The 18,329-nt window shown below is 29.0% G+C and overlaps 2 protein-coding genes across 2 annotated transcripts; one reads left to right on the top strand and one right to left on the bottom strand.

Annotated features, from left to right (window-relative positions):
- The first annotated feature begins 1,135 nt into the window (after positions 1 to 1,135).
- Positions 1,136 to 3,015, top strand: LOC129615066 (DNA polymerase alpha subunit B). Its single transcript, XM_055530126.1, has one exon. It carries the CDS (start codon positions 1,178 to 1,180, stop codon positions 2,999 to 3,001), a length of 1,824 nt encoding a protein of 607 aa, XP_055386101.1. The 5' UTR covers positions 1,136 to 1,177; the 3' UTR covers positions 3,002 to 3,015.
- A 3,725-nt stretch (positions 3,016 to 6,740) lies between these two features.
- LOC129615023 (ELAV-like protein 1) lies at positions 6,741 to 12,108 on the bottom strand. The gene is made up of 3 exons (XM_055530067.1): positions 11,045 to 12,108; positions 10,514 to 10,807; positions 6,741 to 7,225 (listed from the first exon to the last, which is right to left on the bottom strand). The coding sequence occupies exons 1-3, from the start codon at positions 11,986 to 11,988 to the stop codon at positions 6,880 to 6,882; spliced, it is 1,584 nt and encodes a 527-aa protein (XP_055386042.1). The 5' UTR covers positions 11,989 to 12,108; the 3' UTR covers positions 6,741 to 6,879.
- Positions 12,109 to 18,329: the final 6,221 nt, after the last annotated feature.

Raw genomic sequence — 18,329 nt, 5'->3', positions numbered from 1 at the left:
AAAATAACGAAACATGCAATACGCAATAATTGTTCTCCCTCGAAAATTTCAAATATTCTCAAATATGTGATGGTTATTCATTTTCTTTTCATTTAGCAAGTGAAATAACGAGATACACGATCAGGGTCTTAATTTCAAAATGTTTAAATTTGAAGTATGTATGTATATCGATACAAAAACATTCTTCACATCTCTAATTCATACTTCAAGCAAGTTTCAATCCTTAGTTCTCGTTTCACTCTAGAACCATGATCGCAATTACGTGGCACGCGTGATAAGTTGATATTGAAGAATATATCTGATATTTTTGTTTTTATTTTTGTTGATTGAATATATTTAAGTTTTCTTTATATAAATTTATGTTTAAATATAAATAAAAATAAAATAATAAATGAAATAAATAAAAATTAATATAAAAACGAATATAAGTATTCTGATTTTCAATATTAAATTAATTTTATGGAATAGATTCGGCACGCCGAAATATTGGTTTGAAAAAACACATCTTTTTTGGTACGATACATAAAATCTTATTGCGACCACTGCAGTCTAGAATGTTTCGTTTTTGAAGACTAGTGTTGCTATTTTAGTCCATTTCTCTTGTTTAATCATTTTAGCCTCGCAGCTAATTTTTTCCGGTCAAGTTTGGCCTTTTCTTGAATCTTGAAAAAAAACTTGCACTTTTCTCAGTATAACCATTTCCCTAATTATTAGATTTTTAGTTTTAAAACACTGAAAATGTTGAACAAATTTTCTCATCCATATTATGCTGTCATTTTTGTGCACAAGTGTATATTTTGCTATAATTTTATCATGCACAATTTTCAGACTTTACAAAACAGACCAACAACATATTATATTAGGTTTGAGAAAAAATTTTAAAATAATTTTATTTCAGAATAAAATTTCTATTTAATTTTATTCTGAAAATTTCAAATTAGATTACAAATAAATTAAGCATATTTTACCTCTAAAACTAAGCATATTTTCAATTTTGGTACATTTTGTTTAAATTTGGCATTTTTTTTCGAAAATTTGACTCATTAATTCTTTTATGAGTGGCAGCCCTAGTAAAAATACAAAATAACTTTCCCTCGCTGTCAGTTTTTTTTTATATATTTTTTGATAATTCAAAACAGCTTCAGTTAATTTCATAAAAAATAAATGTTTTACAAATATGCATAAAGAAATAACAGAACAATTCGAAGAACTTGGAATTGAACCTAGCAGTGAAATACTCGACAAATGTGTTGAGATTTGTTTAACACACGGTCTGTCAGATCCGGTTGAATTTGTTGAGCAATGGGTAGCATATAGTATATCAAATTTAAATGGTGCTGAGCCAACAATACCGTTCTTAATAGAATTTGAAAGAAAAGAACTTGCAAATATTAAAAAGGAACTGAAAAGCAAACCAAAAACGGTAAAATCTGAACTAAATTCATACTGCAAAGATTCCAGCGAGGCATTGGTTGATTTTTATAATGTAAATCCGATTGCACTGTACAGCGATGTCAATATTAATGATAATACAAATGAACAAACGACTGCATGTAATGAAGATGACAAAACGTTTGTAAATAACGATATTTGTGTTACGCCAAAGGCCATTAAAACTATAATACCAAGGACACCTTTAAGTCAAAATCAAGAATACAAATTCAGTCCTGCTAGTTATTCGCCTGTTTGTGGAACCCCAAGAACTTCGATTTTAAATTCTGGAAAAATTGTTTATACTTTTGGTCATTCAAATTTGATTAATGAAACCACATGGTCAGCAAAAAAAGCAATCACAATTAAAATAAAAAATTTAAGTCAATATGAGGGTGAACCTTTATCTAATAATTCTAAGTTTTTGTTTGATAATATATTAGACAAAATCAATTTGTTTGCTGATAATATATTCGAAAGAGGAAAGGAGCTATGTAAGAAGCATTTTGGTCCAAATACAATTGATTATGATTTACAACACCCAGATATTTTAAATTCCGATACTTTTAACACTATTGGAACAATAGTTTGTGAACATGAAGGCGTTCTTGACAAAAATTCAACTTTTCTTGTAGGTTCAGACGATATGCGATTGCGAAAAGTACATTTAAACTTCAACAAAGCAAAGCCATTCGGAATTTTTCCTGGTCAAACTGTATTAGTAAGTGGAACAAATCCTCATGGTGATGCTCTAATGGTTGAAGAGTTTTTTGTAGAAAGAAATTTGCAACTTCCTGAAATACCAAAAGTTGATGAACCCATAAATTTCGTTTTTGCTTGCGGTCCTTACACTAACTCTAGTGATTTAGTTTATGAACCTTTAACCAATTTGATTGCATATTGTAAGGAAAATAAACCACATGTATTAATATTGGTAGGACCATTTATGGACACAGATCACAGTATGATGAATGGAACTGTAATAGCTGAAAGTTTTGAATCATATTATTTAAAAATTATTACAGGTATTATCGAAGAAATGGAAAATGACATTACTATTTGTATAATTGCATCTAATAGAGATGCAAATGCTGATATGGTTTATCCAACTCCACCTATAAACTTAAGAAGAAATTTTTCTAACGTACACATGTTACCCGATCCCTGTATTGTTGATGTTAATGGAATCCAAATTGGTTTAACAGCAACAGACATATTTGAACATTTGCTTAATAATGAATTAATTTTAAGTGCCGGAGATAAAGTAAAACGTATTGTTAATTATTTGTTTCATCAGGGTTCTTTCTATCCACTGAACCCGCCTGCAGATGGTGTATGTTTTGACAGTGGTTTAGCAAGCAAATTTGCTAGAATTGAAAAAGTGCCTCATGTTCTTGTATTGCCGAGTAGTCATAAGCAATTTATCAGAGATGTGAATGGCTGTTTAGTTATAAACCCCGGTCGTTTAGCACCAGTTGATATAGGAACTTTTGGCAGAATTGTTATTCATTCTACCGAGAAAAAGGAAAAACCAATTGAATATATGGCATGCCAAATAAGAAGAGTTTGAATATGTTAATAAAATTTTTTATAAAAATTTAATATGTATTTTATTTTATGAATTATGTTCCCAATAAACACACTGTAACAAAAAAATATGAAAAACTGAAATACGCTGACCACCAATAATGAAAATAGAGGAAATAATACCAAGCAAGAGAAAACAAATAAGAAACGACGAAAATAAAATCCAAACTATTACAAATTCAAATTACTCGAAAGCCTAGAACTAAGAGTACAAAAGAGTTTGTACGATAGAGTTTGCGAACAAAAGATTTTTTTTTTTTTTTTTTTTTTTATTTCTCTTTTAATATATCGCAACTAAGTTAATTAAACCTATCTAGCAATTTATTTTTCACGTGAGAGAGAGTGGGAGAGCGTCCAACGACGGTAACCCCGGATTTTATAATTATATTATGGCTGCAAGATCTAAAGGTCTTCTTCTTTTTAAGCGACGTGTTGCACTACTATCTTCATCTTCAATTATTTTCCTCATTTCTATGTTTTCGTGTTGCGTTATTCTTTCGTTGTGGTTAATTGCATATTTCCTTATTTCTTGTTCAACTGTGTTGATTTTTAAGTCTCTGTGAATAGTGGAGTTTCTGACATACCAAGGAGCATCTACAATACATCGAAGCACCTTGTTCTGGATTGTCTGTATAATTTGGTAATTGCTTTTCTTAGTACATCCCCAAAGTTGGATACCATAAGTCCAAATTGGTTTAATAATTTGATTATATATTAAGAGCTTATTATGTAAGTTGAGCTCAGATTTCTTTCCGATTAACCAGTTAAATTTTCTTAGTTTCAAATTTATTTCCTCCTTCTTTTTCTTTACGTGGGTTTTCCAGCGTAATTTAGCATCTAGGGTCATTCCTAAATACTTTGCTTCATTAGCGTATGGCACTGCCTCATCATTAAGCATGATACTAACAGGGTTAATGGTTCTGTTTGTAAAATTTACGTTAACGGATTTAGATTCGTTAATTTTTATACGCCATTTTTTCATCCAAGAGTTGACTAAATTTAAGTTTACTTGTAGCTTGTTTGAACATTCCTCAATTGTCTTTCCCGTAGCTAAGATTGCCGTGTCATCTGCGAAAGTGGCTGTCATTGTTGAACTTATTTCTGGGATGTCTCTTGTGAAGAGGAGGTATAGCACAGGACCCAGCACACTACCTTGTGGGACCCCAGCCTCAATGTTTCTAATATCTGAATATTCGTTATTGTGCTTAACTCTAAAAGTTCTACCGGTAAGATAGGATTCTAGAATCACACACATTTCGTTCGGCAGTACCTTATTCAATTTGCATATTAAACCTTTATGCCACACCTTATAAGAGATTAAAATTAGATACAAAAGATTAAAATTAACACAAAGCAATATCCTAGTAAAACGTTCGTTTCTATTATAATCTGTACCATGGTAGCGAAAATTATACAATTCAATATATCCCACATTCCTTATGGAATGGAAAATGTAATCCCTTGGAGAGCCCCCAAAATCTAACGTATTTCGAGCAACATCCCAAGACCAGAAACAGTTCACCACTTTTAAATTAAATAGTAATTATAACAGAACACTTCTTTAAACTCAAGACATGATACTTGACTTGATTTTTTTTTCTACTAGGTGAAAAAATCTTGAAAGACGAAGAATGACCGCTCTATCTGCCTTTTTCGTCCGACAGTGGGGGAGCGTGACTCCTAGCCTAAAAAATCACCTAAATTCTGAACGGATAAAACGGATAATTTCCTCCGCGCTAACTTGGTTTTTTGGTGCAGGATTAAATACCTTCCATAAGGAATTAGTATTTCGTGTTAAATCGAATGGTCTTGTTCGTTTATGTCTTTCTGTCATTGACTTGATGATGAAAATTTTGGTTGCTTTTCACAAAATTTTGGCGCTGAATATTATAAATATTGCATATAAACCTTTTGAAAACAACTCAAACACGGTAGCAGAACTGTTTTTTGCAATAAGGGAGTTAAAAGTTTTCCGAATATCCTGGTCTATAAGCTAGGCTTGAAAGGTTTTTATGCATAATAGAAATATAAAACTTTCAAAGAGTTACAGTTTCCGTTACTATGTTTTAACCGGTTGCTCAAATTTTCACAGAGTACAAGTGATTCATAGACCAGACTATAAAATTTGTGATCATAAAACTATAGATATAAATTTAATCTCCAGATGTTAACCGAATTTAATTTCTTAAGATTCGAAAATATAAGAATAATTTGTAGAAGAAATAAACCTTGGAAAAATATGTTTAAACTTGTTTTTCAAAAAGCTGGAAATGTATTCCAAATAAAAATGCAGGTTCATCATAAAAATCAGGAGTGGTTTAATGAAGAATTAAGAGTCAGGAGAAAACTTGCGTTGAGCTATTTTAACAAATGATTCAGTGAGTTGGAAGACTTTTAAGACAACCAAAATTCTTCATGAGCACTTTCGGTATAATAACAATTAGTATTCCAAGTGTCCAATATGTAAATATGATTGAAGAACGTAGCTACAGATTCAAATTCAAAGAAATTAATAAAATTGAATATTACAAAATAATAAACGAAATGAATAAGAAATCAGATTACCATGGAATAAACAAAAATACAATAATTAATTGCTTTAATTATTTTGATGACGCATCGGTACTCGTACATATTATAAATCTGTCAATGAAGCAGGGACTATTTTAAAATAAACTGGAGCGAAACGATTGTGAAACGAGCTCCAAAAAAGAGTCATTCTAAATTCGTTTTATGAGGAGATTTAAGGAAGGGTAATATACATACATACATATGTATGTATGTATCTCCGATTACAGACATACCCGAATGAAAATAGTATTTTATGCAACGAACAAAGCGGATTTAGAGGTAATTATTTGTGCTAAACGGAATTAAACTTTGTTTTACATGATTGGAATTTAGCAAAAGAGAACAATTTTGTTATTACGGCGGTTTTTTGGACTTTAAACGAGCCTTCAAAACCGTAGATAGGAAAATTTTAATCAAGAAATTTAAAAAATATGACGTGGAAAATATAGAACTTCAGTGGTTTGAAAGTTTTCTTCAGAACAGGGGTAGAAAACAAATGTTTGTGGAAATTTTTCAAGATCAGAGTTGATAAGTGACGGTGTACCACAGGGAACTATATTAGGAGTTGTATGTTTTTTACTGCACATTAATGAGATTTTATGCATCAAATTTTACAAAATAGTATTGTTTGCTGATGATGCTCTTATTTACCAGAATGATGCTCAGAACTGATAATACCCCTGACGATGCTCAGAATACCAAAAAGTTTTGCTTTAAAATTAAGGAAGACCTAAGAAATTTATTTAATTGCCTATGCATAATCAACATCATGGTATTTAACAATAGAACTGATAATACCGCCGAAATAAAAATGAGTGATGAAATAATTGAGGAGGTTTAAGTTATTAAATACCTAGGTGTGCAAATCGACCTGGCTGCGCACGACATATGTAGGTGTGCGCAAGTTATGTGGGAGACTCAGTGAACTACAATTTAAAATCTATTTAGACTACTACTCTTCAGAAGAAATAATACACAGAAAAACATTTTATAAAAATAATAATTTCAAGAAATTAATTTTCAAAAAACTGAATCTGTTCAAAAACGCAAGAGTACAACTAACTTATGTCACATAAATGTTTCACTCATGTAAAAAGAATGGGTAAGTATTTACATTATAAATAAAGCCAATCATAAAATGAAACAGTAAATTATATGTTTGTATGTACTTAATTTATTTACCAATCCATTAAGGTTTATTTTGACTTGTTAATTGAAATTGCTTAGAATCCCATTATGTATGGGTTTTTCTCGAAAAATTCTTAATAAAAGGTTTTGTTTTTAAAATTCTTAGTTATCATTATGCTTATTTGATTTAAGCTTGAAGCTAACCTGCAAAACCCTGTCGTCAAATATTGTTCCATTAAGAGCTCCAACAGCTAAAGATGCCTCCTTATAATCTTTCATTGATACAAAAGCATGTCCTTTGTATTCGAATTTTGCACTTTTATCCTCAATCACCTTAACATTGCTAACAGCACCAAATTGGCCGAAAAGTTTCCACAAGTGTCTTTCTTCAGTATCGGCAGATAAATTGTACACAAAAATTTGAATTGTTCCAAATCGATCTGTTGCAATGTGTGCTGGAACTTTAGAATCCAAAGCTTCATTTTGATAAGTGTCTCCTGATTCGGAACTAGAAACAGATTTTACTTTAATGAATTTTATTCTAGACATGTGTAATTTAAAAATGTTTCATTTCATGTACATTTTATAGCAAAATAATTATTTCTGGGATACAAAAAATGTTTTAGTTCTATCAGTAAATGCATTTATAGTTTTTTTGTATGTTACTTGAATTTTATTAAAAAAATACGATTTTGTTCGATTTTAAAGATTTAACAGTAAAACACATTAAATTAGATCGAAAACGAGCTGTCGAATCTAGAAATTTTAACTTTTTCTAAAAATCAGGCAAAAGGTATAATAAGACCTTAAAAATTGTATTAAAATTACTTTACATATTCCTTCCGTTATTATTCAATAATTTGTCTTTATAAATAAAAGTAATAAGCTCCCAGGCATTAGAAATCCCAAAATCTTAATAGTAGGTAATGCAAGATGAATTACCGGCTGAATGGCAAATGTAGAATGGAGTAGATGCAAGGTATTCTGAATCTGTCAACATGCCAAGATGTTATAAATGTTTAGGGTACACTCATAAGGCTTAAACATGCAAGATAGGGGCATGTTGTTATAAATATGGAGATTTAACTCATGTTGCAGCAGAATGTCACATTGAAAAACAACAATGTTTGAATTATAGCAGAGCCAAGCAAAAGCTTGGTTTAGATGACTTGTAGGTAAACCACAGTATGGAAAGTTTAGAATGGTCGATGTATCAACGAAAATTAAAATTAGAAAAAAGCAAAATAACGAGATAGCAATCAGAAATCAAATGTGTGTACTTAAATGTGCAAGGTGTAATCAACAACTGGGCGGAGCTACATCTAATTAGGGTGGAGATGCAAACTATATAAAAAAGAATGCTGAGTATAAGACTATTCTGATTAAAACTTATAAAAAAGAATATTGGTGATTAACAGTAAAAATAAGGTGTAGTAACGAAAATATGATTTTTTCGTTTATATACAGAACACCTGGATATATCGCAACAGTATCAGAATTCTATAAGTTATTAAAAAATAAACTTGAAGATTTTCAAACATGGAAAATAAAAAATACACTTGCTGGAGATTTCAATGTTAACTGGCGTACGAATGATGTCCAAAAGAGGACCGTATGCGAAATAATAACCGATAATGGTTAGAGCAGGTTTTGAACGAGTACACAAGAATCATGTGAGAATCAAAAACTTTAATTGATTATGTGTTAGTGAAAAATACTTACAAATGCGATGCGAGAGGCAATTCGACCTTGGAGGTGAGCGATCATGAAACTATTGAAGTCATAATAAGCAATAATAGAAAGAAGGTGTTAATGTTGAGAGAAATGCTACATTTAAGTATAATAGGGAAAGATTTAGAGAGTTGTAAAATATTATGTTAGTAATATAGTAACTATTTATTATTGTGATTGCAACTTAAAAGCAATTATGTTGAGTTTTAATTTAAAAGAAATTTTAGGAACCTTTTTGCATGAGCATGTTAGTTAGACAAAGGCAGAAAATGGGTAGTACACTAATGAACTGAAAATATTAAAAAAACAGGGATAATAAGTACAAAAAATCAATTTTTTCAAATACAAATGAGGAATTTGAAAAATATAGGTACCTGAAAAGTTTATACAAAACAGAAGTCAACTTGGCTACAAATAGGTACATTAAGTTTAAGGTAGAAAATGCTATAGATCAGAAGCAGAAAATCTGCAATTAGCTAATGAATTTAATAAATATTTTGTAAATATTGTTGAAGAAATAAGTAGTAGCATTCCCTTTGTGCACTATAGCAATTTAGTAAATAGGGTAGACACAATTTATAAATTTGAAATTATTAGTTTAGAAAAACTTAGAACTGTTATTGTGGATATGAACAATAAGACTGATAGTAAATTTTTTAATGCAAGTATTTTTAAGGATAAATTTGATATTATAGAACCTAATTTTTGATTATAATTAATAAATCTTTATAGGAGGGAGTTTGCCCGGGTATTTGGAACGAAACAGTAATTACACCCATAGAAAAATAAAAAAACAAAAAAAATGTTCAGAATTTAGGCCGATAAATAATATTGTTTTGGAGGGTAAAATTTTAGAAAAGATTGTTAGCTCACAATTTGCAAATTATATGGAAAATAATAATTTTTTGTATGAGTTTCAATTGGGTTTTAGAAAGAATCACAACAGTGAATATTGATTAGTACTTACGGAATTGAAGGAGACGACCAATAATAAAAAGGTAATTTTGTCTGTCTTTCTAGATTTCAAAAGGGTCTTTGAGACGACTGGCCGAAATATTCCACTGAGTAAGCTGAACAATGCGGAATTGGGAGAATTGAGATTAAGTGGTTTAAATCTTATTTGACCAACAGGACGCAGAAGACAAAGGTGAATAAGTCCCAGTTAGAAGATATAAATGTAGAATTGGGAACTTTGCTTTTTATTTTTTATATTAGTTATATGGAAAATAACCAATGCTAATTTTGCATTATTTGCTGACGAGACATTGTTGTATGTAGTAGGTGATGACGCAGAGGAATATGTTAGGCTTGTAACATAAATTTAAGAAGCAATAAACTAAAGTTAAATATTTCATAGTCGAAGGGTATGCTACTATACTCAAGAGTAGCATTGAGATAGTTCATAGTATTAAGTATTTAGGTGTAGTCATAGATAATAGATTAAAATTTGATGATCATATTGATTATTTATGCAAAGATTGCGAAAAAAATTTTTTTCAAGCATATTAGGGTTAGATTATCTTAAAACAATGCAATAAAAATTTATAACGCACTAATAAAACCTCATTTAGAAGCTAATTCTCCAATTTTATTTATATTTTTGATCAATAATCAAATAAAAATTAGACTTCAGCAGATGTAGAATAGAGCGATGTGTGGTATTCTTAAGTGAACAGGTTTGCATCTGTTAGATTTATGCTAGAGGATTTGAAATGGTTGAATGTAAAACAAAGGATTGAGTTTAATGTATTACTATTAGGTTTAAAAATTAAAAATTGTCTTTGTCTAAAACATTTATGTGATCAAATTTTGTATGACGAATAAATACACGGTTGTGCCCTCAGGAATGACTCAAATTTTTGCATAAAGAATTTTATATTTGATTTCTTTTTTTGTTTTTTGAAAATTTTAAATTTTTTGCTATAAATATATTGAAAGAAACGATAAAATGATGATGATGATATGATAATGGTAAAATGAACCAAATAAAAATAAAAATAAAAATAATAATAATAATAATAATAATAATAATAATAATAATAATAATAATAATAATAATATTTACCGTTTGCGGGTTTTGAAACTGACTTGCAATAAACGATTGTCCAAAGTGAATCCATTTAAAACTCTTACTGCTTCTTGCGCTTCATTTAAATTTTTCATTGTAATGAAGCCAAAGCTTTTGAAATTTTTGTTATCCTGGTCGTGTATTACTTTTACATTTTTAACAGCGCCAAATTGTCCAAATAACTTCCATATCGCGTTATCAGGCGTTTCAGGGTTTATATTATAAACATATAATGTATGTGTTCCAGTTATATCATTTAAATTCAAACCATTAATATCTAACTCACGATCCCTTATTAAGTTTTGTATAAAAAAGATAACATTTTGTAAAAATAATTATAAAGATAAATATAATTTTAAAAAAAATAATAACATAATAACATAAACATAAATATCAAATAATTAAATATATTGTGAATAACATAATAAATTTCTTAGCCCAGAAAATAAACCTGCAATTTAAAAAATTCCAATATTTTCATTTTAAGGAATTAAAAAGTGCAAAAAAATATATATGAATATAACTTACTTGTTTTTGAAGCTGACTTGCAAAATTCGATTATCATGCGTATAACCATCCAATGTTTGAATTGCCTGCACGGCTTCATCTAGATTTTTCATTGTCACAAATCCAAAACCTTTACATTTTTTAGTAACCGGATCGAAAACAATCTTAGCGTTCTTAATTGCTCCAAAAGCCCCGAAAAGTTTCCATAAAGCATTGTCATCTGTATCTGGATTTAAGTTATAAACATATATGATAAAAGTTTCATCTTGTTCAAGATCGGATAAATCATTCAATTTGCGACGCTTCATAAGTTCCACATTCTTAGAATTCGCAGAATTGGAGAGGCGAACTTGTATTTTTGACACGCATCCGGGTGGGGTAGTATTATTTGTAGAGTTTATAGCATTTGTAGCGTCCTCCCGTTTTGAAAAACGTACAAAAGCGATGTTTCGGCCTTCTCCTTGCTCATTTTCGACTATTTTTGATGATACGATAGTTCCATATTGTGAATACAAATCTTCTAGATCTTTCTGCGTAAAAGAGTTGGGTAAACCAGATATATAGATATTGGTAAATTTCTCATTATCCGAAGAAGGTCGAGAATAAGAGACTTTTATTGTTTTGTTAAGAATCTTTGAACCATTGAGAACATCAACAGCTCTTTCTCCATCAGCTGCATTCACATAATCTACAAAACCATATCCCAAACTTTTTCCTGGTCCAGCTGCTTTATTCGTCAAATCTCTCATTAAGTGAACTTTCTCAACTTCCCCAACAACACTAAATAATTTAATCAAATCCAATTCGTCCATTTCGTGAGGCAAATAATTTACAATCAAGTTTTTGGACCCTGCTGAAAAGGGATTTTTTGCCTTACGCTTTCCCTTTTTTGATAACTCTACTTTTCTTTCAATATCATCAACCAAATTAGCAAAATCATCCTTAAAATATTTTTCAGAACTCATTTTAAGAATTTAATCTTTTTCAAAATTTAATAATTCAAAACTTAAATGGAAAATGGCTGACGACGCCCTTATAATAAATGCTTAATAGAAATCGTTCTAATATGTGGAGAGCTTCTTTCTTGGCTTCCTAAAAAAGTGGATTTTGGAACTTGTTTGTGTTTATAGATACATAAATATGAATGAAATTAATTTTGATTACACGACCAGGGTTGCCACTTGAAATGAAATTAAAGTCGAAAAATTTTAGGAAAAGAAGGAGTATAGCAGAAAAGCTTAGATTGAAAACGTAACACAAAAGTATTACAGTTCATTTTGTTCAAAATATTGTGTTGAAAAATGGTTTAAAAACAGGTTTATTTTAATTAGAAAGCGTTGATATTTAATTGATATATATATAATAAATCCAAAATTATAAACTTAAGAATATTTAATTTTAATATATATGTTCAGCTTTGCTTCTAAGATTTCTAATTTATATTTAAGTGACGTTTATGTATTTATTAAATAAGTTATTGTCTTATGAATAACTCATTTTAAGTCCTTTGACGAATATCATATTTCGTATATTATTTTTGATTAAATTTAATTGTGTAAAAACCGGTTCAGCCGCAGCAGAACCACGCGTAAGGCTTAAAATATTCAGAACAAAATCGAAGGTATAATAGCTTTAATACATACCTTTGAAACTATAGGAAATTGCAAAAAGAAAATTATGCAAAAGTGTATCGCCCTTTTAAAAAAATAAAGTAAAATAAGGAAAAGAAATTTTAACTATAAAATAAAGAAAATCAAGCGGATATGTGAAAAAAGTAGAATTTTAATTATCATTTGGAATTGGTCAAAAAGTAGCAACTCCGAAAATTAAGTAATACTTACTAAAAAATTAACTCAAAAAGGGTAGCATCTTTGCTACTAATGTAGCATTGTACCACTGCTGTACACGACGGATTTTGTATGAATGTTTGGCTGACATAGTTTAATTCCCCTTGGTAAAAAAGCATTTAACAAGGGGAATAAAACCTATGTCAACCCACGCAAAAGCAGTAAGATGTGTAAACACAAATATATATGGTTGTAATGAATATCGATTCTGGAGATATGTATGTTGGAATATGGATTATTTAAAAATAAATTTCTCGGTCAACGCGCTCAAATGTTAAGCAATATGTGTTCAAATTTATCAATATATTTCAGCAAAATTTTCTAAAAATTTCTTTAATTTTGTACCTCTAGCAAACATCCAATCTCTATAAAAATTTTCTGCATCGAAAAAATTTTAAATTTTACATGAATTTTTTTTTGGAGAAAAAATACTTAGTTTTTTGGAGAAAAAATACTTAGTATAACAAGAATCATAACGCCAAAACCAAAAATTTCGTTTTAAATCTAAGAATAAGAATTAATTATAGGAATCGAAATATGCATACGTATACGAAAAATATAGATGACTTTTTTTATTTAAATTTTGTTAACAAAATTTGTGGGAGGATCAATTTTATTGAAAAGGATGGAAAATTTTACGAATGAATTTCATTTTCCAAAATACATGTAGATAAAAATGTTGAGAAAAAAATTGAATTAAAAAATTTTTTATTTCTTAGATGTGGTTTCATGCATCTGCATTTCTAGGGCTATGAGGATGCGCCCAACAGCGGCAAAGGAGGGGCTTTTGGGACAAACTTCACCGCATCTCGTCGTCGAGATTGCGGCGAAAGGACGAAATGGTTAGAAGATACGGTTGAGTTACACGCCATTGTATGGTAAACTGATAGATCAAAGACCAATAAGGGGGCAGATACAGGAGAATGGCTGGGCAAAGAACCAAATTCTTCGAACCCAAGGAAACGTATCCCAGCGCTTTCAGGCGAAGATGAACCTTTAAAGAGGATACCGGCGACAAGAATCTTAATCATGTGTGACAGTCAGGCTGCCATCAGAGCGATGAAATCATTTATCTTCCTTTGCACTATTGGGCTGCCTTAAAAAACTCAACAAATTGTGTAGATGCAACTGAGCCACACTGCACTGGATGCTTTGACATGTGGGCGTGGAAGGAAAAGAGGCGGCTAGTGCGCTGGCGAGGAAAGAGAGCAACACGCCTTTTCTTGACCCGGAACCCTTCTGTGGAGTCCTTTCAAAAACAAAAAGAAATGTTTAAAAATAGGTCTGTCTGGGATAAAACTTGCAAAAACTTTTAAAAGAGAAGCAATGATGAAATTTCTCTCAAAAAGAAATACTTTTTGGTTATAACAAAAACCCAAATTTTTATTTTGGATTATAAAAGTGTGAAACTTAGAAAATCTATTTTGGTTATTTTATTTTTAATTGAAAAGTTTTGAAAAAAAAATATTGTTGATGAAGTTTTTTTTTTTCAAAAATAAAACCTTCTGACATAACCAAAAAAAACATATGTTTCAGCAGCTGTAAGATTTGAAAAGTTTTTAAAGCACTAAATTTTACTTTACAAAATTTGAAAAAACTTTAAACGTTGAGAAAATGAGAATGTCATCAATTTCTCTAATTTTTGTTCAAAAACTATTATCCCACGCAGTTTGCGTGCAAAAACTTAATATAGTTTTTAAGAACTTTCTTATACCAGACAGACAGACCTAATATTAACTATTTGCTATGGAAAGCAACGTTCAGGGTTGCCAGAAAAGCTCTTATTAAAAACGAGCTTATGCTGATAATTAATATTTTCTCAAATTCGAATTTCAAAATGGAATGTATACAAGATTTGCAAAATCTGAAAATTTTTTTCGAGCACGTAGAACGTAATCTAAAGGTGCGCTTCTATCAGTGTCTGTTGTTCGGACGTTCGGAATTTTATCCATTCAAAATAATTTAATTTACTAACACATATGCAAAACTGAAATGGCTTGATACTTCGTTAATTCACTTTTTTGAGTTGCAAAAAATTCAAACTGTTGAGTGTTGACTGAAGGCTGAAACCAATACACACACGTGCATTTTAATTTTACATAGTATCTATCCGTGTTTTTTTTTTTTTTTTCAATTTTTCTTTGTTATGTTTGTACTTACTGCATACTATGTTAGATTACGTTTCTATTTATTTACAGATATCAAATATCAGTCTTTCAGTACATAAAGGTAAATCGAAAATTTTTCTTGTTTATAATTGTAAATAGGTTAATAGTGTAAAAATTATTTTATTCTAACTTTCAGGCAATGAGGAAGCGAAGCTAAAGTGTTCTCTGATTGCAAAAACGAAACAAACTTTTAGCTCCGAATGCTTTATGCTTTCGTTAAAAACGAACACGAATTTGACAGTTCTAGTTCTTCTGTGATTTAAAAAGCAAACCACATAAGGCTCGATCTGCAATCAAACCTATTAAAACTTAAAAGGTAGTATAATCGATTTTGTCATATCTATTTTGATACCAATTCACTTCTCTGAATTGGCTTTTACCATCATTTGTAGATTTTTGACCATTCATAAAAATAGAAAACCAAGTTGTTCAAATTTTTAAATTTATTGTAATAAATTTGTTTAAATTTAAATATGTTTCGACAAGTAGAATAAATTCTGAATTCGGTAAACTCATAAAAGTTATATTACACATTATAAAACAAAAAATAATATACAAAACAAGAACACAACATAAAAATACTTAAATGCATAACAACACAACAAAAAATATTTGAAAACATAGCACAATATAAAATTATGTAAAAAAATTTGATATTAACAAAATCTTGAGTAACTTAATAAAATCGATTTTTTTCATTTTAGTTTTTTTTTACTGCTGGCATTTGATTTATTCAAATTATTTTAGTTTTATTTCTGATCTTAATTTTATTTTTGATGATTTGTTGTTCATTTTGGTTTGGGAAATTTTTTTTTTAGATTTTTTGTTTACTGCGGTATTAGAAAAATTTAGTTTGCGAATTTGAAGTTGGCATTCCTACGTTCAGCAATTCGTAGGTACCATGAATAGCCACAATGCTTAATAATGAATAAGTAAGTTCGACCCTGTGTCAGGGAATGAACGCTATATCAGCAACAACAATTCTAATCGATTCTATTCGTTGTATATATCAAAGTATATATACTAATAAGTAATTCGACTCGTTCCATTCCGTTAGTTTTCATTTGCATCTTGCTTCCAAATTCTTAAAATATTCCATTTTTTTTAGAAATAGATGGTAATAAGAGTTGTGTAGGCAAGAAAGGAACAAAATATTGTAAACAAACGAGTGTATCAAAAACATTGAACTAAAATAAAATTAAATTAAGTTAGGTAAAAATTTTGTTTTTTTTATTTTGATAACAACAAAATTTATTTTTCATTTGATAAAATTTAGGTAAAAAATTCGAATGTATGAAAGCAAAAGAGTTTGAAATTTCATGTATGAATTTACACATGCATGTACCTGGTACAGTAGATACACAGTATCAGGTAGAGACATAGAAGTAAAGTAATTTATAAAGAAAAAAAGGTGTATGCATACTGATTACTTTATGAAATATAGTTATTACCGATTCATTTAAAAAAACAAAGCTCTCTACATCTCTTGGCAACAAATGAAATTTTCGTGTCGGCTTTTTTGCCTCACACACAATATTACATCCCAAACACTTCAAATAATGTTTAATATTATAAAAAAAATTTTTTTTCACAGCTACTTAAAATTTTTTTTAATATTATACGTCTTTTTAAAATTTATTTTTATTATTTTTCATATAAATTATAATAATTTTTTTAAACACTTTTTTTCCGCTTCTCTTTTATAATATGAATACACATTTTTTACCACCTTGTACTGGAATGAATTACAGAAAATATTGTGTCGCTTTTAAAATTTTAATATTTTTTCCTATACTTTATATACGAGCAAATAATAAAGTGTCGCCTTTCAAAATAGATTATAAAAAAACAGGTTGACATCTATTGCGTACTCTTTCCCTCTCCCAAAAATTCTTATGTGTATAAAAATGAAAATAACAAGGTATACTGCTTAACTCTTTTAACTAAGGGAATTTTTTGTATAAAAATATTGGTGAGTAATTGCATTAGTGTGATGTAAACGGAGAGTCGAACTGCTTGTTAGTAGATATACTTTGGTATATATAGTGTGACTAGGAAATTTGGTTGTTAATCATTCATTTTATAAAAGAAAACTTTAAAATTTTAAGAATATTGAAAAAGAACTAATGTTAATAAATTTGAACAACATTTGTTTCGAAAACTAATTTCAAATAGGTATTTATTAAAATTTTGCAGAGTACACAAAAATTATAAAAAAATTTGAAAGCCAAAAACTTTTCAAGTAACCTTATACTCATAAAGTCAAGTATTATTTGTTATTTTATTTTTGATTCGTTTGTCAAACTTATTTTCACAGTTGCAATGTTTACTATATTATTTATTATTATTTGTGTGTTTTTTCTACTTGTTTTCCTATTTGTCATATTTTATTTCTATGTGCTTAGATTTATGATTCATCAGCCTTAGGAAATTGATATAAAAAAAGTTTTTGTAAATTCTAAGACTTAATCAGATTATACATCCATACATAGAAATAATGTATTGATTTTTTTAATGAATGTATTGGCAGTATGTACTATAAAAAAATCAAATGTATAACTTTAAATATTTAAAAAGGTTTATTAAAAATAAATGTTTTAAAAAACTAAAAAAAATCTGAGAAATAATTATTGTAATATTCAGAAGAACGTTCCATATAATTTAAACAAAATACAGTTAAAAAAACATTTATTGCTTTTTAATTTTCATTGACTTGATTTTTATTGATGATTGAAGTTTAAGATTATTGTGATTTTAGGGTAAGCCCAGGGTATCAGTATATGCTTAATAATTAAATATCATGATTAAATAAGTTAGCATTTTTCAGAGACCCTTCAATTTATTCTTCAAAAACATTTCATTATAAAAATTATATTGGTGCTTAAAAATGCAATTTTTGTTGAATTTTGCGAAAGCTGTAAATTCAAATTGTGTTTTTAGAAGTATTTAATAAATTTCGTAAACAAAAACCTATGTCTTTATTAAATTCATTTAGAGCTGTGTAATGTTTTACACTCTTACTGAAAATTGTGGATTAAAAAATTTAATTGACGAAATAAAGTTAAACTTTTTTATTATATTCCAGAAAAAAATCGAAAGGAAAAGGTAATTCAAATGTCACAAAAAGTAGTTTGCTTGTGTAAACGCAATGCATATTTAACATTTTTGTAGACGAATATTGTATTCAAAAATGAGTTGTGTTTCCTCTCTGGCCAATTTAGTGTGAACCATTTGAATGTTTACTCTATAATCGATTCTATTCTTGTTATTTCGATGATAAATTACTTCCCT

This window comes from Condylostylus longicornis, unplaced genomic scaffold, assembly GCF_029603195.1.
Source record: "Condylostylus longicornis isolate FDR11 unplaced genomic scaffold, ASM2960319v2 ptg000135l, whole genome shotgun sequence".
Taxonomy (NCBI): Eukaryota; Metazoa; Arthropoda; class Insecta; order Diptera; family Dolichopodidae; genus Condylostylus; species Condylostylus longicornis.
The sequence above is the reverse complement of the archived record's forward strand: the minus strand, read 5'-3'. Positions and strand labels throughout refer to the sequence as shown.